This window comes from Lolium perenne, chromosome 7 (assembly GCF_019359855.2).
Source record: "Lolium perenne isolate Kyuss_39 chromosome 7, Kyuss_2.0, whole genome shotgun sequence".
Taxonomy (NCBI): Eukaryota; Viridiplantae; Streptophyta; class Magnoliopsida; order Poales; family Poaceae; genus Lolium; species Lolium perenne.
The window spans coordinates 178,340,998-178,364,024 of record NC_067250.2 but is presented as its reverse complement, the minus strand read 5'-3'; the positions used below and the strand labels follow the sequence as shown (position 1 = coordinate 178,364,024).

General features: G+C 41.4%; 4 protein-coding genes and 1 long non-coding RNA gene across 7 annotated transcripts; 1 reads left to right on the top strand and 4 right to left on the bottom strand.

Moving 5' to 3' along the window:
• Nucleotides 1-772: 772 nt before the first annotated feature.
• On the bottom strand, nucleotides 773-4,800 carry LOC127314810 (cytochrome b5 domain-containing protein RLF). Its single transcript, XM_051345337.2, has 6 exons — nucleotides 4,588-4,800; nucleotides 4,380-4,468; nucleotides 3,355-3,700; nucleotides 1,514-1,648; nucleotides 1,344-1,394; nucleotides 773-1,069 (listed from the first exon to the last, which is right to left on the bottom strand). Exons 2-6 carry the CDS (start codon nucleotides 4,416-4,418, stop codon nucleotides 993-995), a joined length of 648 nt encoding a protein of 215 aa, XP_051201297.1. The 5' UTR covers nucleotides 4,419-4,468; nucleotides 4,588-4,800; the 3' UTR covers nucleotides 773-992.
• Nucleotides 4,801-4,997: 197 nt separating this feature from the next.
• On the top strand, nucleotides 4,998-21,569 carry LOC139833297 (uncharacterized). Of its 3 annotated transcripts, XR_011748741.1 has the most exons (5): nucleotides 4,998-5,170; nucleotides 10,446-10,674; nucleotides 10,826-10,978; nucleotides 18,785-19,252; nucleotides 20,932-21,569. It is a non-coding gene; the product is annotated as an uncharacterized lncRNA (long non-coding RNA). The 3 variants fall into 3 exon arrangements; XR_011748742.1 differs by lacking the exon at nucleotides 20,932-21,569 and having other exon boundaries at nucleotides 10,454-10,674; nucleotides 18,785-19,305; XR_011748740.1 differs by lacking the exon at nucleotides 20,932-21,569 and having other exon boundaries at nucleotides 18,785-19,305.
• Nucleotides 5,947-10,314, bottom strand: LOC127315715 (ABC transporter B family member 14). The gene is made up of 7 exons (XM_051346182.2): nucleotides 10,242-10,314; nucleotides 10,106-10,193; nucleotides 9,673-9,986; nucleotides 8,827-9,050; nucleotides 8,154-8,506; nucleotides 7,517-7,935; nucleotides 5,947-7,427 (listed from the first exon to the last, which is right to left on the bottom strand). The coding sequence occupies exons 1-7, from the start codon at nucleotides 10,312-10,314 to the stop codon at nucleotides 5,947-5,949; spliced, it is 2,952 nt and encodes a 983-aa protein (XP_051202142.2).
• Nucleotides 14,157-15,824, bottom strand: LOC127315714 (ABC transporter B family member 14-like). Its single transcript, XM_051346180.1, has 2 exons — nucleotides 15,731-15,824; nucleotides 14,157-15,634 (listed from the first exon to the last, which is right to left on the bottom strand). Exons 1-2 carry the CDS (start codon nucleotides 15,822-15,824, stop codon nucleotides 14,157-14,159), a joined length of 1,572 nt encoding a protein of 523 aa, XP_051202140.1.
• On the bottom strand, nucleotides 16,403-18,212 carry LOC127315713 (ABC transporter B family member 15). Its single transcript, XM_071823233.1, has 3 exons — nucleotides 17,888-18,212; nucleotides 17,470-17,693; nucleotides 16,403-16,759 (listed from the first exon to the last, which is right to left on the bottom strand). The coding sequence occupies exons 1-3, from the start codon at nucleotides 18,210-18,212 to the stop codon at nucleotides 16,403-16,405; spliced, it is 906 nt and encodes a 301-aa protein (XP_071679334.1).
• Nucleotides 21,570-23,027: the final 1,458 nt, after the last annotated feature.

Genomic DNA, 23,027 nt, shown 5'->3' with positions numbered 1-23,027 from the left:
GATCGGAAAAAACTCTACCCAGACAATCTCCTTCTCACCCTCTCCACCATTGAGGAGGAGATTGTGGTAGAAAGCATATCTACTTTCGTCCTCCCGGTCAAGAGTCCCGACTATGATCAGCAGCACATTGTGCCACGTCGATGTTTCCCAGGATCGCCCGAAGACGGCGAAGACTATGAATCCGTGGTCCACGCCATAAACGACGGGTGCATAGATAGCTACTCAGACGTAAGTACCGGGACTACCCATGTTCGCCATTTCGCTTGCTCTTCTTTGGTGGTGGGGTAGATGCGCTCGGCTCACCGCTCTCGGTCGTGACCGAATGGCCGACTATAGGTCCTATCGACTCGCAAGGGGAATCGAGGTGAGCTCCTCCACCATGGATGTGATTGATCTCTTCTCCGGCGAAACTTCCGATGTGTATCGTGGCCTATGTTGTGGAACAACCGTTAAACAGCAACGCCCAAACGACGGAAAGCTACAATGATTCCTACGTCTCAGAAGCGCGGCGGTGAGATTGCCATAGCTCCGGTGATTAAAAAAAAGTTTCATTGCATTCAGACTTCATCCACGGTGGATCATTGGCCATGCCGTCAATGGCCACCAACCAACGGACCCCGCAAACAAATATTCTACAGTACAGCACATGTGCTAAAGTTTCTAGGTTGCACCTACCTTAATTAGCAATTGTTCAAATCAAGTTGATGGCCAATTAAGGACACTACAATGCTGGAACACGTCCAGCCTCCTCAAAGAAATATAGATTGGACCATTTGTATCCAAAATCAACCTTGTATACAAGAATTATCATCAAATCTGTTTCTTCCGCTATTTTCCGTCATAAAATCTCACCTTTTTTTTAGTAAAGAGGGTCCTCGAATTCGAGAGGCATAATCTATCGCCATTATATAATGCAGCAAAGCACTGTTTACAATTCTTCAGATCATCTCCACATGGACCAAGCTGTACCTAATAACTAGTTGGATCACAATCTACTCACTGGGATCAAGGAATCCGACGAGGCACTTCTCCAAGAGGAACTCTGCATTTACCCAGGCATGGTATTTATCTATAAGGAAGTCAAGGAAATCGTATAGAGAAATTGCATATATGCCCAAAAATCATTGGCCTACAACTATGACATTAATAATCACAATGATCATCTTGTACTCATCCAATTATGCCTGCAAAAAAAAAGTGTTGTTCAGGTCGCCATCTATAAAGCATGACGTGTCGCTACCAAACACATGTTAAAGCGTGTTATGTTCTTGTGTCAATCCACAAGAAGGTGGTAAACTATTTTCAATTTATCTGTGACAACAATAATAGTAGCAAAAGGATACTGAACAAAGCAGTGCAGTCTTTTCCAGCGCCCTTCATGAGCATATCAACTCCTGTAAATGCACAACAAAATACTCATTCTGAAGTACAGTTGAATAGTACTTTCAAGGCATATAGCTTCGAAACTCAAACAGAACCAAAAAATTGCACGATGTTGAAGTTTATAAGTTACCTCCAGGATGAAATTTCATGTAGGGACCAATGTTGTACACACGGCCTTTTAGAACTGTCCAAATACAATCTCCAGTTTTATGCTGTTTAACTTCTTCCAAAGTTATTAGCCTCCGGTTTGTCTGCCCCCTAAGCCCTACAGAAACAGGGAAATTGGAGAAAAGGAAAGCAACCTTACATCAATATGATTATTTGAAAGAAAAAAAAGCACTTGAATACAGGGAAAAAATCGAAGAAAACAAATAAAGAACTGATACACATAACTACACAAGAGTGCAAGCGTCAGCACCATTATTTCCCACTTTGAAATTATTGTTCGCAAGACACAACCTACTTACTGATATCCAGTCAATACAAATAAGAAAGAACTACATGCAAATTGATTTGTTCAGACATTTCAAATTTCTAACATCTTCAGCTGACCACTTATGTGTTTTGTATAATTTCAGGCAGCATTTTACACATTTATAATACGTCCTGGTCTTTCTCCATATTGCATAATACTTCTCAGCTAGACAAGGCAGACTTCCAAATAGTACAGGGAGCAAAAAAACAGCGTGTCCAGTTACATACGCAGGATGTAACATCATGTCTGTCTTTTGTGATACATCATTACCTTGTTTGCACAAAATTATCTATGGACCAACTTATGTCAAAATAAATCACTTGAAGATCATACAAACTAACTCTCAATTGAGTCAACTTAATCACTTGAATAAAACTACAATTAGCAGTAAAAATCGAAGTTTGCAACAGCCTAATTCGCATGAGTATACCACAGGGTGACAATGCAACAGTACAGCTACTATCAGGGACCCAAAACAATCACGGTTAGCACAATAGAAATGGCATCAGCAAGTCATATTAACATGAGTTTGTTTATATTATTAGTTCAGACAATTACTGCTACCCAGTCAATAGAAAACAAAAAGAACTGCATGCACATTGATTGGTGCAGCCATTTCAGATTTCTAACATCTTTGGCTGACCACTTATGTGTTTTGCATAATTTCAGGCAACATTTTACACATTTAGCACACTTTCTGGTCTTTTACTTAGACAATGCATGCTTCCAAATGACACAGGAAGCAAAAAACAGTGTGTCCAGTTACCTACGTAGGATGTAACATCATATCTGCCTTTTGTGATACATCATTATCTTGTTTGCACCACAAAATTATCTAATTACCAACTTATGTCAAAATAAATTATGAGTCAACTTAATCTCTTGAATAAAACTACAATTAACAGTAAAATTCGAAGTTTGCAATGGCCTAGTTAGCATGAGATATACCACAGGGTGACAATGCCACACAGTAGAAGAGAAGTGAAGGCAAAACAATGGCATGGGCTTGAAAGGCTCGTCCCTGAAAGAAAGGGGGCAGTCCAAGGCGGGACCTATCCACTAATTGCGAAGTAATAGAAGAGAGGATTTATCGTATCTAGCAGAGGTACCACTACCAATGCTAGGCTCCGTAGAAAGGACATCGGCTCCTAGAAAATCCTGTTAGAGAAGTGCTTGATAGTCAGGGACCCCAAAACAATCCCCGTTGGCACAATAGAAATGGTAGCAGTAAGTCATGTATTAACATGAGTTTGGCTATGTGAGTAGTTCAGAAAATTAAAATCCAAGTCTGCGTTCCCATTTTATTAATCCTTAATTAATTATGAACTAGCAGCATAAAACATGAGTTGGGCTATGTAGTTCAGACAATAAAAATCCAAGTCTGCGTTCCCATTTTATTAATCCTTAATTATGAACTAGCAGCATAAAACTACCCAGTAATAATCAGAGACATTGATGTGAACAAACAGTACTAGCGAATGTCTTTCACAGTTTACCTGCCAGATCAGGATGTGTGCGAGTTAGCTTAAGCCAGTCCATGGGGCTAAAGCCCTTCTCGAAAGGAACCTTTGCCCTTACTGCAGATTTTTTTGAAGATTTTGGTTGAGGTGATACATTTGATTGCACAGACTCTCCACTATTCTTTGGTACAACTGGTTCTTTTATGCTGGAGTCCTGGAGCGATCTTCCATCAGTAATTGGATTGTCTGTTTCCGTGTTACCCTGGATCTTCTTAGTTTTTGAAATATCTGCACCATTACCATCAACATCCTCGAGTGTCATGTTTGCCACAGTGATGGAACTAGGGGATTCCAAATGACCACCATTTTCAGCTTGCTCAACCTACAAAATAAAATAAACACGGAAACACAAAATAAGAGAGAAACAAGAAAAGTTAAATTGACATCGACAAGGTTCTAGGGCAAGCCACTGGGGACATATTTCAGTAATTCATGAGAACATGGCCGTTATATAATCAGCCACAGTAGGTTAAGATCGCTTAGCAAACTCACTTTAGGACATTAGATTAAATGCACTCAATGGGTTGAAGATGGTGAGAAATGGGCACACCATACGGGTTACAATTGGTTACATAGCATTTGCATGATCACACCCAAGCCAACATTATGAGCACTTATCACAACAGAGAAAAATAAGAATAACGCATTTAACCTGACATTTGCATAGAGTGAAAAGTCTGGTCACTTCACTTGATGATTCTCTAAGGTTCTCTTCGTTTTTTTTGCGCTTACTAATTCAAAACTATAACTCTTCAGTTCTTCCTACATCATATGCATATCACATACATGTTCATGCTAATATCCATTGAAGAGGTAACACAAGAAGTAATGCTTATGAGTGATTCTCTATCTTATCCATACATATCTCGATTTGTGGTAGCCAGAACTTGCACAAGAAAAACCCTTGATTTCAGAATAATGTTTAACAAAGATATCTCGAGCACCTAGACACAAGTATTGACGGAACAAGTTAAGACATGTAGACGTAGTCGCGTTCGTACCTTGCAGAAGGTGAAATCGGACGAGTCTTCATCCGCCATCTCGAGCACAATACTGTACTCGTACCAGTTAGCAAAGAGTGCTGCTAGGCCTGAACCACGGAGGGCCGGTAGAATCTTATTAGCAGAAACCTCCAAAAGGTAGGGCGGGCCCAAATTGATCTTGCCCACCGAAGAAAGTGGAAACCGCCCACAAGCTAGGGTTGCTTACCAAGAGGAGGAGAAATCAATCCACGCCGGCAGAATATCGGCAGGACCGGCTAGTTGCGTCGGGCGCCACAGACTGCGAGGTAAAGGAGAAGAAGAGCAGATTGAGGGGGAAAACGGATTTGGGGAGAAGTCACGGTGATCGGTGGTGTAGGGGAGGTGGGAGGAGTAGTTCTCTCAATTGGCTGCTGCAGGTGGATCTGGAGGCGGCGGGATCGAAGGCGCCGGCGATCGAGAATACGTACCAGGGAAGGAACGGGGTTGCTGGCTGCCGGTCACCGTCGTTGGTCGTCCCGCCACCTACCCCTTAATTTTCCTGCGACCTTCCTCATGTGGACCGCAAGGGGTCGGTCATTATATGTGGGAACTAAAAGGATCTATCTGCACAAGTTTCCGCTTCCCTTCCCTTCCCCCCGATGTCCACTCCGCCACCGCCGCCGCCAACTGCCACTCACCGCACGCGTCTCCGACGGCTTCGCTCGCAGCAGGAAGAACGGTGGCCTCGGTGACCACGTTGGTTCCTTCCGAACAAGGAAGGGGGCAAAAGCGATGTCGAGGGAGGCGGAACGGAAGCAGCGGTGGAGCGGGTGAGTTCAGCAGCGTCATTTTACAATTGTGCTGTCCCAGGGGCATAATAATCAAAAATCTTCCATTCCTTTGATTCCGTGTTAGTCATCATGTGAAAGCGAAATCTTCGTCGGTTTCGGGGCAAAATCTTCGTGGTATGGATTTCGTGGTGATCTTTATTTTAGGCTTTCGCCGTAGGTCAGTTGCATTACTAGTAGTACTATATTACCAAATGGGTGGAACTTAGTTGAGAATTTTGAGATACAAATATGCAAAGTAGCAAAACGCCCATGGCACGAAACTACGAATGAGCATTCGTCAGAAAATTGGGATCACCCGCATTTCTCAAGGTTTTTTTTTTTTAATTCAATTAGAAAGGAACTGACAAAGCTAGGTTTGGTGAAAAACTGGAAAATAATTGTATGTCACCGGCGCAGTTCTACATTGCACCTTGCCCAAAAATTGGACTAGTAGTAAAACTCCATCTGTCCCTGGATCGTATATACCTATGTTCACTGGTGTGACAACTGGCGGCGTAGAATCTTTTCCCTCAGATCTGGGTTGTGAGGTGTAGCTATACACATCACATTTGGCTATAGTGGGCCACTGCTATAGAGCCTTACAAACTCAAGAATGAAACTGTTTCTTGGAATTAGGATGTTGAATTATACACACAGCTCATTTGACTGTAGTGGGCCACTGGCTGCAGTTATACACAGCACATTTGTCTTTACATTTTATTCTTTAAAAGACATCCAATGCATTGAACCACATAAAAAAAAAACCAACCATGAGATCAGTCTTTAACCCCTTTGATTTGCATACTGTACAGTCTTGCGTAAATGCCATTGCTTGCTGCGAGCAATGTTGCGTGGCTACCCGTTTCTACCACCTCGCCTTTGTCCATCACGACGATCACATCTGTGTTTGTGACAGTGGACAGTCTGTGTGCAATCGTGATACTTGTCATCTTGCTTGAAAGCTCACCTTTGCTTTTCCACCCCTTTGCGCCCAGGGTGTCCATCACCACCCTCTCAGATTCGCCATCTAGAGCGCTCGTCGCCTCATCTAGTAGCAGTATGACGGGCTTCTTCAGTATAGTTCTTGCCACAGCTATCCTTTGCTTCTGACCTCCAGAAAGTTGGCTTCCTTTGTCCCCTACCACCGTGTCATACCCTTTTGACAGGCTGCTTATGAACTCATGGATGTTTGCCTCCATTGCAGCCTCCACTATTTCTGTTTCCGACGCACCTTCATTCCCGTAGCTGATGTTCTCTCTTATAGACAGGTTGAACAAGATTGGCTCTTGCTGAACAAGTCCTATCTGCTTTCTCAGGCACTTCAGGTTGTAGCTTCTGAGGTCCTTACCATCGACAAGTACTCGCCCGTTGCAAGGATCATAGAATCTTAGCAGAAGAGCTAACACTGTGGATTTTCCTGAACCACTTGGCCCGACCAATGCGACCCTTTGGCCTGACTCAATAGATAGACTCAAACTATCTAGTATGGTCACTTCTGGTCTCGAGGGATAGCTGAAACTTACATCTTCAAACTCAACGTTACCTACAATTCTGTCTTCACTGGTCACTTTTGGTTCATCTGGCACTATCTGCGTTTCTCTGTCGAGAATGTCTAGTGCAGGATCCAATATTGCAATGGCTGACAGTACCATAGGTATCAAAGACCATAGCTCCGTGATGGAAGATATTGTCATTGCAAATGCTTGGTATGATCGCACACAGTCTTTAAATGTTGCTAGTCTCTTGTCAAGTAGCACAATGGTATAACTCAATGCAATAGCATGTGTCATATGCCACAAGCAGAGGGAAATCCCCTGTACTACGCCATACTTGATACTCTCGATCCTGCTTATCCGCATCGGTTCTTGCAATGCCAAATCTGCTTTCCTGAGTATTTCTTCTTCCTGAACAAAAGACGCCACTGTGCGAATGTTGCTAACAGCCTCTGAAGTGAGTGAGATGAGCTTCCGATGAGACTTAAAGGTGTCAGTAGCAAAACCTTTTGCTGACCTGACCTGTACAAGGCCGGCGACAAAGTGACATGGCATCAGAGCCCATGAAACTAGACCCATCCTCCAGTTCACTGCCGTGCTTAACACTGTTGCAACCAAAATTGAGGAGATGCATTGAACAATAACAGCCATTCGATCAGATATAATTGTTTTAATCATGGAGGTGTCACTGACAACACGTGAGGTCAGGAAGCCGACACTGTTCTTTGATTCTTCAAACCAGCCTATTTCGTTCCGAAGGACAACTGCATTTATTTTAGAGAATCGCTGTTACACTATGAACAGCAACAATATACTCTTTATAATGCAACTTGTTACTTTGTAAGGGCCATACCTGAAAACAGGGCCTCCCTTAGGTTGTTCATTGCCTTTTCGCCGACCAGGCCATAGATATAGTGCTGGAAGATGTTACTAAAGAACGTTGACATCCCAATAAGGAACAAAATTATTGAGTATTTGCTGACCATTCTCTTTGCATCTGGATCGAGGTATGCTATGCCAACTGTCATGATGTAGAAAGCAAATAGAGGCCTTGAGATCCCGGAGATTGCTGCTGCTGTGGAGCCCAGCAGAACCTTTTGTGGTACTAGTTTCATAGTTCCGAGGAATATCCTGTTGAAAGCAGATGTTCTCTTTCTGACCCCTTGCTTTGGTTGCTTTGTGGTGGGTTCTGGTTTCTTCTCTTGTTCATGAGCAGTGAAGGAGTGTTCTTTGTATGTTTCAGTGTCTTGTTCTGCTCCTTGATCAGTAAATCTGTTTCACAAATCAAAATGAACAAGTGACTAAACTATACTTCTATTCCAGGTAACCAAATTAGATATCACTGGTCTAGTTGCAGTTCACTCTTGCATCTTCTGGCATGTATGTCATCATATACTATTTGTTCATAATTGCACATGTACATTCCGATCATGGCTTCCCTAAGTGAACAATATAAAGTGTGAAAGAAGAGTTCAATTGATTGCATTTACCTTTCTTCACTCTTGCTAGATTTCTTCTCTAGATTTTGCATATTGCATACACTCAAGTAGAATGTACTTTTCTCCAGCAATTCTTCGTGTGTTCCAGATTGAGCTACTCTTCCATTCTCCACAACAACAATCTTGTCTGCATTTATTATTGTTGACATTCTGTGAGCAATCAAGATAACTGTCCTCCCTTGCATAGCTCTGTCAAGAGCATCCTGGACTAGCTTCTCTGATTCTGAATCAAGTGCACTTGTGGCTTCATCAAGAAGAAGAATTGGAGGATCTTTGAGAATAGCCCTTGCAATTGCTATTCTCTGTTTCTGACCACCTGATAGTTGCACACCTCTTTCTCCTACCTGAAGTGATTCACAAGCATAGGAATGATGCTTACTGCCATATAGATGTGGCGTGTAACTATTTTTCTGTAGAATGGGCAATTTTTATGTAACAAGTCGCTATTGTCTTGCTTGATTGCTTAGTAGTTCATGAATTTCCCAAGGGACAACTAAAAAGCTGTATATCTGTGCCAAACTTAAAAAGTTAAAATGTAGTCTGCATTTTATAAGTCTATTTAAACCTATCTTCTTTTAACTTCAAATTATTTGATTTATAACAATAGAATAGAGATATATGTGAAGTTTTCACTTGTCTTTGATTTGTGAATATGAAGTCTTACCTCAGTTGAGTATTGGTTTGGAAGTTTGGATATGAAAGAGTGCACATTAGCTGTTTTTGCTGCTTCAGTTATCTCTTCATCAGTTGCATCCATTTTGCCAATTCTCAAGTTATCCATGATAGTACCAGAAAATAGTGCTGGTTCTTGAGATACGGAACCTATATTTCTTCTCAAGGACTTCAGATCGAGTTCCTTAATGTTTTGACCATCGATAATAATGTCACCTGCACGGTTACATCATCTTACTAACATGAGAAAAAAAAACTGAAAAATTACTCCATGAATCACTTCCTTTTTTGTGATGGAAAACTAGATTCTGTTTGACGTGCAATCATCTCATTTCTATGTTTGTAACCTTAAATTATAGGAAAGTCAAGAATTCCTGGACATAACGAAGCACATGAAGTGAAGAACATACACATCAGGAAATATTTGTGCAGAGATAGTGTTAAAGACCTTGATCCACATTTAGATAATTTGGATAGGGTAAAGGTCTGAGGACCAGGGGGGTCTGAGGACCAGGGGTAGGGCCCTCGTCCAGGCGACAGGCAGGCCACTTCCCTGACGGGGAAGAGCAGCTCTACGCTTAGAGAATGTTGCTTATTCCATTGCTTAATCCACAGAGTTGCAACGTAGCACTTCATATAGGTGACTCGCTTGTGTCAGAAGACACAAACTCTATCCCCAACTCTGTATCTTCCTAACTAAACTGATTCTTGCCTAATACATAAGTCTTTCTTTTGTCTCCTAATGTCACATGATTCCTAATATCTAACACCATATTTTTATTTTGGCTAGGTTGCCTCTTTAGCCCATAAAAGATATGAATCTTTCCTTGAAGCTTACCTGATATAGGATCATAGAACCTTTGTACCAGAGAAATCACGGTGCTCTTCCCACATCCACTGCTCCCCACAAGAGCCACAACTTTGCCTGCTGGTATAGTTAGCGAGAATCCTTGAAGAATTGGGTTTTCCTCACGGGATGGATATGTGAATTCCACCTCTCTTATTTCAATATCTCCAGTGACCTTGTCTAAGATTATTCCATCTGATTCATAACTTATCGCCGGTTTTCTTTTGATAACCTTAAATACTTCTTTACCAGCAGCTTTAGCTTGGCTGAAGGCCTGGAGATCTGGTGCTGCATTCGAGATATATCTGAAATAGCAGGTTAAAATATCAGCTCTGGGTCCCTGACAACTTCACTTGGAAGAATTATAACTTAGGTTAACCATTTTAATATGCTTATTGGTACAAAGATAATTTATCAGTATTACATTGCAGCGGAGAGGATGTTAATGACGGCAGCAATTGTTTCACCCGCTGTCGCAGATCTTGCAGTTACCGCTACTGCTCCAATATAGACTGTCAATGAGTACGAACAGAAAGTTGCAATCTGTAACATTCCCAAACCTAGTCCTTTTGTCATTGCCTCTTTCTTGCTTAGCTTGTCTTGCTTGTCCATGCATTTGATGAACGATCTCATTGCGGAGTTTTCTCCAACAAATGAGAAGACAGTCTTGATGTGTGAAAGAGTCTGTGCACAATTGTATTTGTATCATTAAAATATTTATATGGTAGATGTACTTAGTACTTAACTTCTAATGGTGCATTCAGTTGCATAGGTACCTGTTCTACAACTGAGGTTGCTTCAGAGACCAAAGCTATCCTTGTGATCGACATGCCAATCATCATTTTGGCATATGTTGCTCCAATCACAAGGAGCATCGGAACAACCAAGAATGACATCATACCCACTTCCCAGCAGCACACAAAAGCGATAATGATTGCGACTAAGAATGTGGAGAAATTGGAGATAAAGTGACCCATCTGAGGGAAAAAATTAGTAAGCCCATGTATACTGTTTGTTATTATCGAACACACATTTTGTGCTGCAGTTGCAATTACTGCAACATACAATTAATGTTTTGAAATGCAAATTGATACCTTCTCGCCAATTGCATCTTGTATGACCTTCATGTGGTTTGTTGCTCCAGCCATGATGTACGCAGTGGTTAAGTCAGTGTCGAAAGCTCCAACATCTTGACTGAGCACTGATCTCAGATATGCCATCTGCATGCGTGTCATTTGTCTCTGACTTGTATACATCCAACATGCAATTTCTGCAGCAGGGTCGTTGTGGCTAGAAGGTAAGACAGTTTATTGGAACAATACTAATGCTATTCATATTTCCTGTGTTCCCATCAATGTGGTGTTCTCTTGTTATGGTGCATGTGGAGAAGTAGCTAAATGGGGAATGTCATGACTATGAAATCACTCTTTTACCACCATAACATTTTTTTTCTCTACACATTTCTTTTGGTTGTGACGTGTTGCTACTGTGTGAACTTCAAGTAAAATATTTTGTCATGTTTTCTTCATGTGGCTACCAGCCTACTAGAATAATGTGGAACAAACTGGGTAACTAACTAACTACCGCCATGAGGATGGTTGGACTGCATGGGGTTGGGGATTGGGGAGTAGAACATAGGTTACGTGAGGGGAATGAGGGATATAACAGATTGGTAAATATTCTATTATTGCTTGATTAAATCTGTTATATGCTAGTCCTTTATGTATGATGACTTACTTGACCCCTAAATAATAATCTAAAGGATACAGATTCAGCCTCTAACTCTAATCTTATCTCTCTCCCAATTAAATAACTCTCTTGACTATTTAGATAATACTATTATATATCTATGTGAATATTGCATAGTCCTACACATAACATAATGTCTGGTAAGGTTATGTGACAAAAAAAGTTGATCAAATTCTATTCAGTTTGACTGTCTGAGCTACCTCTTTGTAAGTACACCAATATTTGAATTGATCCCCCAACACTTTGGACTAAGCTCTAGTTCATCGCCTATCTGATTTGACTGAAACATTGATATGACGCTGCTTTACGAATAATTATATATGTTCCTATACAGAAAAACTATGATGTCAGGTTTTATTAGTTCTGTTGTTCTTCACATATTCTCAAAACAATCAGTATCATATATGCAAATAGTCACTTTGTTTTGCTATTCTGCTAAGACTCGAAGTAATTATATTGTTCTTCACATACGCTCATAATTGTCAACTACTTTAGTTCCTTGCGATTCTCAGATTTCCGTAGAATTCCATAGACCTCCACTATGCTCTGTTTCAGGATAGGTGGATAACTTTCATTCTTTATGTACATTATCATTATCAAAGATAGAAAAGCTAGAAGTTTTCTCTCACCAATTATTCCAGCAGGGAGTGTGATGAGTGCCAAGAACCACATATATGGAACTAACTACAAACAAGTACAACGAAAATAGACACTGTCAATTGCATAACCAACAGTGTTTTCTCCAATAAAATAAAAGGCATTTCTAAAAACCAAATAATGGGTTACATATATCATAACTTATTAAAATCCGGGATAGAATTTACCTTAGAAAGTGCATGGACAATTGCGTCCAGATTGCCTAAGTTGTTCCCAACTGCGTCGACAGATTTCCCAAGTATGTAATACGACATCGAAGGCCCCATGCCATGCACGAAGGACCCCATGGTCCCCAACACCATGAACATCCAATCTAGTGCATCGGCATAGCAAAGTAGGCCAAAGAACGGGAAAGGCTCATCCACAGCCAGTTTTTCTGGTGCCGAGGGTGCTGGCGATGATGTGTTTATCTTGTCATCCGCACTTTCGGATTTACACGATTCGACATGGCAGTCATTCTCTTGGATGAATGACATTGTATTTGCAAGAGTTGAGATAGTTTGCAGGAGAATAGCCAGAACACCGAGTAATATATATGGTAACAGGTAACAATGTGGCTAGCTACAAGTTAGGATGAAAAATTGTTACTCCCAAGGTTTATATTATAATCTCTTGAACTACTTTGTCATGGGATCAAATGAAAATAGTTTATTGAATCGGCCTTAGCGGCTGATGCTTTCAATCAAAACTGTGTTGCTGGCGCGAGCATATCAACCTGTTTATTATAAGTCACTAGAAATGAAATATTTGTTGTGAGTGACGTGTGGAATTTTATTATTCATCTGGAGTCACATCATTGTGAAATACTAAGAATGAATCTTTTGTTTCTGGGTGAAACGCTGAGCATGAATCTTTTGTTGTTGTAACCAATATATGGGGACACGAGGCAACTTTGTTTTCATCTACGAATTACATAGAGTTAGGCCAGCTGCAGTCTACTCCAGATTGGCAGTGGCACTTGGTGAAAGCTACTCTACCAGCTATGCTACAGGCATTTGATATTGCTTTAGATGTCCCTATTTCCTTCCAAATTTGGTACAAAAAACTTTCTACCATCTTTGTATAAATGCACGATGCACTGCTAAATATCTTTGAAGTCTGCTGCAAAATAAATTACAGATTAGGTCGACAAGATCAAGGTGTCTAGTACTGTAGGCATTTTAAAAAATGGTGGATTCCTAGGAGAAGCAGGTATCAATTGCACTAGGATTCCTAAGAGGACTCAAACCCGGGGTGGTAGGATTGTACATCCACTTCCCCACCCAACTGAGCTAGGACCAGTTCCTATAAGTAAGGTAGTTTCCATCCAAGTCCACCTCTTAGGTTATTTGTCCAGAAAAGTTATCAAGATATTTGTATACAACCATGTTCTTCGTTGCATGCTTATCTACTTAAAATATTACCACGACAACATATTATACTGGGTCTTCAGAGGAACTAGCACAGTACCAAATTCCTGAACTCCCAAATCTGGTGGTGTAGTATGCCTCTGTTGACAAGTGTTGTACTGCCTAGGAGTAATAAGTTGAGTGTACCACATGTGGTTGTTAGAATCTCCTAATTGATACGAAAGTCATGTTAGTTCAAGATTGTCTGCATGTACCCGATAGTTTTTTTTTCGAGAAAACGCAAAGGACCTTTGCGCTTCATTTCATTGAAAAGATAGAATAAGGTTTACAACCTCCTAGGAGGTGGGATACATTGTTTGGTACAAAAAATCAGTGCACATCCCAGGTGGATGGCAGAACTACTCGTAGTCTCTTCGCCCCAGCCTTTGCCCATGAAAAGACCTCCTCTTTGATGTTGGACAGCAGAAGTGGGATGGATGGCTGGGCACCCTCAAAAACACACGAGTTCCTATGCTTCCATGTCACCCCCAAATTTGGAGGATGGGTGACTCATTTCTTAACTCATTGACTATGCATCTTCAACATATGAAGAGATATCTATGTTATTACAGTCTGTCAACTGACAGAAAATGCATTTAAACAATACTGAAAAGCCTCACAAAACACCTAACTACTTAAGTTAGGTCTCTTGGCTACAACTGGACTTGATCAGATAGAACATCAATCCTTCATGTTGCTTTGCAAGTGGAACAGCCTTGAGTAAACACCATCATCTGCAGATATCAATGTTTGGTGATCCCCAAGTTCGACCACCTTTCCTTTCTCCATCACGACAATTACGTCTGTGTTTATGACCGTGGATAATCTATGCGCCACCGTGATACTTGTAATCTTGCTTGATTGCTCATCTCTGTTCTTCCACTCCTTGGCCCCTAAAGAACTCATCACCACCCTCTCAGACTCACCATCAAGTGCGCTAGTTGCCTCATCAAGAAGTAGAATGGCTGGCCTCTTTAGTACGGTCCTTGCAATAGCTATTCGCTGCTTCTGCCCTCCTGAAAGCTGACCTCCTTTGTCTCCAACAACTGTGTCATAACCTTCTGGCAGACCACTGATGAACTCGTGAATGTTCGCGTCCATGGCAGCCTGTATGATTTCCGTTTCTGAAGATTCTTCACTTCCATAACTAATGTTATCTCTGATGGATGAATTGAAGAGAATTGGTTCCTGTTGAACTAATCCAATTTGCTTCCTGAGCCATCTGAGATTGTAGTTTCTTATGTTCTTGTTGTCAATTAGTACTGTACCCATGTGAGGATCATAGAATCTCAATAGTAGAGCCAGGACAGATGATTTTCCTGCACCACTTGGGCCAACCAGTGCTACTCTTTGGCCAGGTTCGATGACTAGATTGAAGCCATCCAGAATGGTGACCTCTGGTCGTGATGGATAGTTGAAGCTCACATGCTGAAACTCAGTTCTCCCGACGATCCAGTTTTCACTTGTCGTTTTTGGTTCATCTGGCACAATTTGTGTCTCTCTGTCAAGCATGTCAAATGCAGGATTCAGTATAGTAATGGCTGACATGACCATGGGAATCAGGGTCCATAACTCTGTGATGGAAGGTACTGTGAGCGAGAATATCTGGTATGACCGTATGCTGTTCTCAAATGTTGCTTGCTTTCTCTGAACCAGAACCGTGGTGTACCAAAGTGCCACTGCATGTGCGATGTTCCACAGACAGAGCGATATCCCTTGGATTACCCCATACTTCATGCTCTCAATCTTGGTAATTCTCAGGGGTTCTTGCAGTGACAGTTCTGCTTTCTTAATTATTTCATCTTCATAAACAAAGGATGCCACGGTTCGGATGTTGCTCGCTGCCTCTGAAGCAAGGGAAACAAGTTCCTGGTGGGCGATAGCAGCATCCCCATAGAATCCTTTAGCTGACCTGGCTTGAATGAGTCCGCCAATGAAATGGCATGGCATGACTGCCCATGATACTAAACCCATCCTCCAGTTGACGTACATGCTAACTGTCGTTGCTATCAGGATTGAAGAGATGCATTGCACAATGACTGCCATCCTATCAGATATGATGGTCTTGACTGTTGAGGTGTCGCTGACAATGTGTGAGGTAAGAGATCCTACGCCATTTTTTGGCTTTTCAAACCAACCAAGTTCATTCCGGAGAACAGCTGCATTATATTCAAATAAAAGCTTGTCATATTGTGAACAATGAAAACTCTTGCAAGATATTGACAAGACAAGAAGAAAGTTGTCATATGGCATACATGAAAAGAGGGCCTCCCTTAGGTTTATCATTGCCTTTTCTCCAATAACACCATAAATATAGTGCTGCAAAATGCTGCTGGCCAGTGTGATCATCCCAGCCCCAAAGAAAATCAAAGAATACTGACCAACTTTTTTTGTTGCATTTGTTTCGTAATATGCCACACCAATTGTCATGATAAAGTAACCAAACAAGGGCTTTGAGATTCCTGAGATGGCTGCTGCTGAGGAGCCTAATAGAATCTTTGCAATGTCATCTTTACGTAGCCCATACCAAATTCTAAAGAAAGGAGGCGTTCCCTTTCTGACCTCTTTCTTTGGTTGTTTTGAGTTTAGTGGTTCCAGTTTGTTCTGCGGTCCCTGCTTCATTGTGGGCTGCCTGTCGTATGCTTCATTGCTTTGTTCTTCTATTACATTATCAGAAGGGCTGTTCAATAAATCAAATAAACAAATTAATATGTTCTTATATAGTATTCCTACTTGCATATATTATCACTTAACTTTTGTGTCATAGATTTTATGAGCATCCCTTAACCGTTTAAAACTTTTTCACTTACAGTTCGGAAAATCTTCGTCGATGAATAGTTAAACATCTAACATGCATATTATACTACTTTTTCCAGCGATAAGCATAAGATATTGGTGGAATAAAGTTTTCTCTTGGCTACATTAAGTTACCTTGCTACCCTCTTTCCAGCTTCCTTCTCAATATTTTGCATGCTGCATATGTTTGAGTAGAATGTGCTTTTCTCGAGCAACTCTTGATGTGTCCCAGTTTGTGCTACTCTTCCGTTCTCGACAACAACAATGGTGTCAGCGTTTACAATTGTGGACATCCTGTGAGCAATCAAGATAACAGTCCTCCCACTCATGGCTCTCTCAAGTGCATCCTGTACTAGCTTTTCTGATTCTGAATCAAGGGCACTTGTTGCTTCATCCAGGAGGAGAATTGGTGGATCCTTCAGCATTGCCCTTGCAATAGCTACTCTTTGTTTCTGGCCTCCTGACAACTGCACACCTCTTTCTCCTACCTGGAACAAGTAATATGTGGTAAGGCCCAAGGGAACACCTTTTCTTTTAAGGAATTCTTGGTACATTCAGTCAACTACGATGAAACCATCCATGGTTGTACAGTAAGATCAATTTGTGGTTATTTGGACTTTTAAACTTCTATTCAATATGCCAATCACGCATTATAATACATTATTTGAGGAATTTTGTTGATGTTTGACATAACAAGAGCCAAAACCATAGGCAAATTAATAATTCATCTTGCTCTCTCACATGTTGCAATGTCATTCAGTATGCCTGTTCCATTAACTGACGACCAAAAGGGTTTATTGTGTTTTTTGTGCTAATCTGCTCTCTTATTGATCTGGTTTCCTTTGCAAGTTGTAATCTTATTTGATTTTCGTCAAAGCTGTATGCATTTTTCACGTTTAAGATTCTGAAAGTGACATGAGATGTTCATGTCACTTGCATACTACTCATTGTTGTCCGACGACATTTCTTTTATCCTGTCAATTTTCTTTGTCCTCTTAGTAAGCCGTCAATTTCTGTGTAACCAGGTATTATCCAATTACTATTATTTTAGCTTCGAGTGGTCTTATGCCTTTTCAAGCCCTACTCAAAACGATGAAGGCAGACATATCTAATTCTGGAAACTTGATAGCTTTGAGTCAGATATACAAAATATAAAATTTCCCTTTCTTCTCTTCATTGCTATTGAACATATACATACCTCTGTTAAGTATCCATTCGGAAGTTTAGATATGAAGGAATGAATGTTAGCTGTCGTTGCTGCTTCAGTTATCTCTTCGTCAGTTGCATCCATTTTACCAATCCTCAAGTTGTCCTTGATAGTACCAGAAAACAACGATGGCTCCTGAGATACTGAAGCTATATTTCTGCGCAGGGATTTCAGATCAATTTTCTTGATACTATGACCATCAATGAATATGTCACCTGCAGTAATACATCTCATCACTGAGCGGAACATTATGATTAATTTAGCTTGCGAGTATGTAGGCGGTTTAATTCATGACAACCAACATCTAACCTTACTTCAGATGTCAATTTTTTCACTAAATAAAATATAATACCCAACTATTGGCTTTCTTCGGTCATGCAGTTTCAGTAGGAAGATGGCAGAAGCCTACCTGAGGTCGGATCATAGAACCTTTGAAGTAGTGAAATAACTGTGCTCTTCCCACAGCCGCTACCTCCTACCAGAGCAACGACTTTGCCTGCTGGGATGGACAATGAGAATCCTCGGAGAATTGTCTTATCCTGGCGGGAGGGGTAGGAAAAATGCACCCCACACAGTTTTATCTCTCCGTAAACCTTTTCTAGCACCACTCCACCTTTTCCACAACTTATGGATGGACTTCTTCTGATCACCTTGAAGACCTCTTTTCCTGCAGCTTTTGCTTGATTAAAGGTCTGAAGGTCTGGTGCAGCGTAGGTAATTGATCTGCAGTCCATCCATGTGGTGAACGCAAACAATTTAGTCTATGGAGGTTGCAATATATCTCAGTATGAACATTAACAAAGAATATCGGTTGTTTGAGTCATGAATTGGCTATTTTTATATTGACAAATAAGTGTTTAGGTGAAAATAGTTTAGGTGACTCGAGCAATAAAAAATGCTGTAATTTTATTACATTGCGCCAAAGAGGATACTCATGATGGCAGCTATTGTGCCACCTCCTGTTGCTGTCCGTTTGCTTACTGCAACTGCCCCAATCCAAACCATGAGTGCCCATGAACAAAAGGTCACTGTCTGGAACAAGCCCAGCCCTATTCCCTTTATCATCGCTTCCTTCCTGCTTAGTTTGTATTGATTGTGTGTGCACTGGACGAAGGATTTCATGGCCCAGTTCTCTCCGACAAAGGAGAAGACGGTCTTGATATGTGACAATGTCTGCTCACAAATGTGCACAAGGATTACAAATTTAAATCTTGTCAGAAAATATTTCCGCATTTCTGTTAATTCAAATAACCTGATTCAGGCAAGAGGTGTTGACTAATCTACATTGTTACCTGTTCTACAACAGATGTTGCTTCTGAGACGATAGCATTGCGTGACAACGATATGCCGTTCATCTTTTTCGTATATGTTGCCCCGATAGCGAGGATCAGAGGAATAACCAGGAAGGACAGCATTGCGACTTCCCAGCAGCTGGCAAATGCAATTACTATACCAGCAAAGAAAGTGGAGAAGCTTGCGACAAAATGACCAAGCTGCAGAAAAAACGAGCTCAGAGACAAGTTTGTCAGCAGAATTTCAGAAATCTTACAGTTAGTGTTGTCAAATCGGTTACCTTCTCACCAATTGCGTCTTGTATGACACTCATGTGGTTAGTTACTCCGGTGATTATGTGTGCAGTGGTCAAGTCGGTGTCAAAGGCCCCAACCTCTTGTCTGAGAACCGACCTCAGAAATTCTAGCCGCATGCGTACTAGTTGTCTCTCGCTCGAGTATATCCAGCAAGAGATCTCTGCAGCCCGGTTATCAGGGGAAAAGTATGTAATGTTTAACAAGTCACTATCTATGGCATTGCTACCGTTAGATCTCATATTATCCTCATTTGTGAACATAAAGGGTTACAGAAAAAAATTGCCGCTCTAATTTACCATTCATCCTGCACATTAGTGTACATTTGTTGTAATTGTTAAAGTTTTAATGTGCTTTTATGTTTTCTTAACAAATGTGAACTTTTCAAGCCATAGTTGAACAAAAGTATACCTGTAAAAGCTCTTCCAGGCAATACATCAATGTTATTTATATTTGGCTCTTGCAAAATCAGATCAGAAATCAATGGGAAGTATTTAAGCAACTTATGGGGCTCCTGTTTTCCATTATATTCATCAATCCATATTTGTTGTTTCTAAACTACTACAGATATATGCAGCTAGTGCATGGCATGCTAGATTATTTCTTTCACCAAAGGAAAATGACATTCATCATCAAAGCAATTAAAGGATTCCTGAGTTTTGACTTACCAACCATTCCGGCAGGAAGAGTTGCTGCTGCCATATACCACACATAGGGAACCACCTTCAAGAAACAAGTAGAAAAAGATACGTGTAAAGACATTGCAGACCAACATAATAGAAATTCAGGACCAATGGTATGTATCATAATGATGTTCACCTTATACAATGCATGTACCATGCCCTCCTGGTCATTTATGTTGGTTCCAAAGGCATCAAGTGCTTTCCCAAGAAGGAGATACCCGATCGGGAATGCCATGCCGTGGATGGCAGACCCGAGGGTTCCCAGGGCCATGAGGAGCCAATCCACCTTATCAGCATAGCAAAGCAGCCCGAAGAACGGGAATGGCTTCTCGTCATCGGTAGCTTCTGGGGGCACTGAGATTGTGCTCTTCTTTTCATCCGTATCATCATGCTGGGGTGATGAGATGGGGTGGTCTTTATCTTGGACTATGGCCATTGTTTCCAGTGGTTTGCTGCTCTTCTGCACCTGGGCACTATGGAAAAGCAGGTGCATACACGGTATCAGGTATTATAGGTGTAGCCGTGTAGGTGTTGCATAGCGTGTATGTTTACAGATGTTACTGACTACCATGTCTCCCCAAATGGTTTGAATCAGTAACGGTGTAGTTACTCTCAAGGCAGAGTATAAAATAAGATGAGCTGGTCAAGGGATACATTAGCACATTACACGGATTTTGTGTAGTGGTGTTTTCGTTAGCTTTGGGATGGCTCACTTTTCTTTGATCTATATGGAGAATGTAAGGCCTGAAATGGCGTTTCTGTTTGAATATAGAAAACGGCCTACATTGTTGTTTCTTTGCATAGTTATCTTGGTGAAGCAGGGTAGCAAGAAGGTATTTTACTGGACCATTATGTTTGTTCTTTTTTTTTTACTTGAAAATACATCTGGGGACCAAATTAATGTCCAGGATCTCACTTCAGAGATCCCCGACTCTGCAATTTAAATCTATTTCTTGCATCCTGGTGGCATGATATGATTCCTTAAAGAAGTATCATGGGTAGTTAACATCGAGAAGATTTGATCTGCAAAATAGGTTAATGAGCCCTTACATAACCGATGTGGGTGTCCGGGAATAACCGTAGCATAATTTGAGAATATGCCTTTCCGGCCTGCATATAAGACACGAGGTCGTCGATGTTGCATGCGTTTGCAAACTGCTCATAGTGTTTGTTTGTATCTGCAGGCAGCTTGCTGATGCAATTTTCGTCCAAGAGGCAACGTCCAAAAGAAAAGAATGCAACCTTCTCCGCGTTGCCAGAGATGGGGATCTCCTGGAGCATGCCATATTCTATGCATGTTCTCTGAATTCACTCTCATTTCTCGACAAGATTTGCCCAAAAACAAACAGCTGCGCCAGACCGCGTTGTACGTGCAGGTTCGCAATGCGGATGCATGCCCACAGCTGGGTGGTGGTTTATTCCAGGATCGTTGCGACGGAAGCACAAGGTTTTGGGGTTCAGTTCAGGAGGTCAGTTGGAATCTAGAGAGAAGGAAACAACTCTTGGCCAAAGGCAGGTTTTTGTTTCTTTCCAGGGGAAGTGCAGGCATATTAGACCTTTCTGAACTTGTCAACATCCATCTCGTTTTCATTTTTTCGATAAAGATCCATCTCGTTTTCATGCATGGGATAAGGAGAGAATATCCGGATGATGTCCTGAAGACGCGAACAATGACCAGTTCAAATGTCGTGTTAAATATTCAGATTGCCGTCCCATGCGTCTGCCTTCTGAATTCCTATTCCCGCTTGACATAATTTTGTTTGAAATTTGCCTCTAGCCTGTCCACGTGGAATATATAGTGACTTCTGTGGATTTTTTTTTTGTAGACTATGAATATCAAAAGAGACTGATGCAATGCAACGACTCGAAAAGAATTTGTCAACGATGCTTGTTTTCCCTTACAAAAAGAGGGAATCGTGCACTAATTTTCTGGATTGGATCCCTTGTCCTTGTCTTTTTTTTTAAACGAGGCAAAAGATTTGCCATTTTAATTAATAGAGAAGAAGTTTAGAGTTTTATAACAAATGCCTAGGATATGCACTAGAACTTTATCAAAAACCTACTCTCCCGGTATTACATTGCACAATTCATTAGCACCGGCCAAGCACCAAGCCCAAGTCCCATCTTTGATCTTGGCAATGATTGCATTTGTGGCGGAATGGTGGTGGCGGAAGACTCTAGCGTTGCGCTCCTTCCAAACTTTCCAAGAGATGAGCATAAGCAAGGATGCCAAAGCTTTCCTATGTTGACCTCTTCCTAAGGCAATATTTGTCCACCACACATCGACGTTTAGCTTATTGATCCATGACTCCGGGGGTCTATCATGAATACCACACCAAGCTAGAACTCTTTCCAAACTCGCAAGGTAAAGCGACATTTATACATGAGGTGGTCCGCCGTCTCTTGGACTTGGTTGCATAGAGGACAATTTCCACAATTTTCCCAACCTCTACGTTGAAGCCTATCCGCCGTCCATACTCTATTTTGCATAATCAACCAAGCGAAGAACTTGCACTTTGGAGGCGCCCAAACTTTCCAAACCATGGAGTTTAGGGAGGTTGAAACTAAGCCTTCGAATTGCATCTTGTAGGTCGAGGAGGCGGAATATTTTCCATCATTTGTGAACTTCCAAGTAATGGTGTCTGGAACATCATGGAGAAGGTGTACGTCTTGAAGGAGACCCCAAAGCTTGACAAATTCTTCAATGTGAGGCACCCCAAACTCATGAGGGATCTTGATTTGATTTACCCAAAAGTTGTTATGGAGAGCCTTCTGGACATTGCAATTCTTCTTCTTAGACAATTTAAAGATCAAGGGCGCCAAATCACATGGGCAAATTCCGCCAAGCCAAGGATAGGTCCAAAACTTCGCCTTTTCTCCATTTCCAATATTAAAAAAAGTGGCGGCCGCAAAAAGGCGCCGGTCCTCCTTATTGCATGGATTACCAAGACTGATCCAATATTTTGATTCATCGGTCCACTCAAGCCATAACCATCTTAGCCTTAGGGCAGCGGCAAACTTCTCGAGCTGCAAGATACCAAGGCCACCAAGCTTGGTAGGATGGCATACTTTGTCCAAATTAACTTTGCACTTGCCCCCCATCACTTTGTCGCGGCCCGCGCAAAGAAAATCCCGGAGAAGAGCCATGATTCTATGAGTGACCTCCTTTGGAAGGTCGATGGAGGTGATGTGATGGATCATTTGAGAAGTGAGGACGGAGTGGACCAACACTCTTCTACCGGCCATGTTCACATTCTTCCAATTTCCTGCAGCAAACTTT

What these genes read in the sequence shown, in the direction of transcription:
- LOC127314810 (XM_051345337.2), bottom strand. Translation starts at nt 4,418, where the DNA reads ATGGCGGATGAAGACTCGTCCGATTTCACCTTCTGCAAG. An exon ending in CCGATTTCACCTTCTGCAAG is followed by an intron (nt 3,701 to 4,379) that starts GTACGAACGCGA and finishes TTTATTTTGTAG; the next exon opens with GTTGAGCAAGCTGAAAATGG. An exon ending in CACACATCCTGATCTGGCAG is followed by an intron (nt 1,649 to 3,354) that starts GTAAACTGTGAA and finishes CTGTTTCTGTAG; the next exon opens with GGCTTAGGGGGCAGACAAAC.
- LOC127315713 (XM_071823233.1), bottom strand. Translation starts at nt 18,212, where the DNA reads ATGGACTGCAGATCAATTACCTACGCTGCACCAGACCTTCAGACCTTT. An exon ending in GTTCTATGATCCGACCTCAG is followed by an intron (nt 17,694 to 17,887) that starts GTAGGCTTCTGC and finishes GTATTACTGCAG; the next exon opens with GTGACATATTCATTGATGGT. An exon ending in CGAATGGATACTTAACAGAG is followed by an intron (nt 16,760 to 17,469) that starts GTATGTATATGT and finishes TACTTGTTCCAG; the next exon opens with GTAGGAGAAAGAGGTGTGCA.
- LOC127315714 (XM_051346180.1), bottom strand. Translation starts at nt 15,824, where the DNA reads ATGATCACACTGGCCAGCAGCATTTTGCAGCACTATATTTATGGTGTT. An exon ending in AAGGGAGGCCCTCTTTTCAT is followed by an intron (nt 15,635 to 15,730) that starts GTATGCCATATG and finishes AATATAATGCAG; the next exon opens with CTGTTCTCCGGAATGAACTT.
- LOC127315715 (XM_051346182.2), bottom strand. Translation starts at nt 10,314, where the DNA reads ATGAGATCGTTCATCAAATGCATGGACAAGCAAGACAAGCTAAGCAAG. An exon ending in AACATCCTCTCCGCTGCAAT is followed by an intron (nt 9,987 to 10,105) that starts GTAATACTGATA and finishes CTGCTATTTCAG; the next exon opens with ATATATCTCGAATGCAGCAC. An exon ending in AAGGGAGGCCCTGTTTTCAG is followed by an intron (nt 7,428 to 7,516) that starts GTATGGCCCTTA and finishes AAATAAATGCAG; the next exon opens with TTGTCCTTCGGAACGAAATA.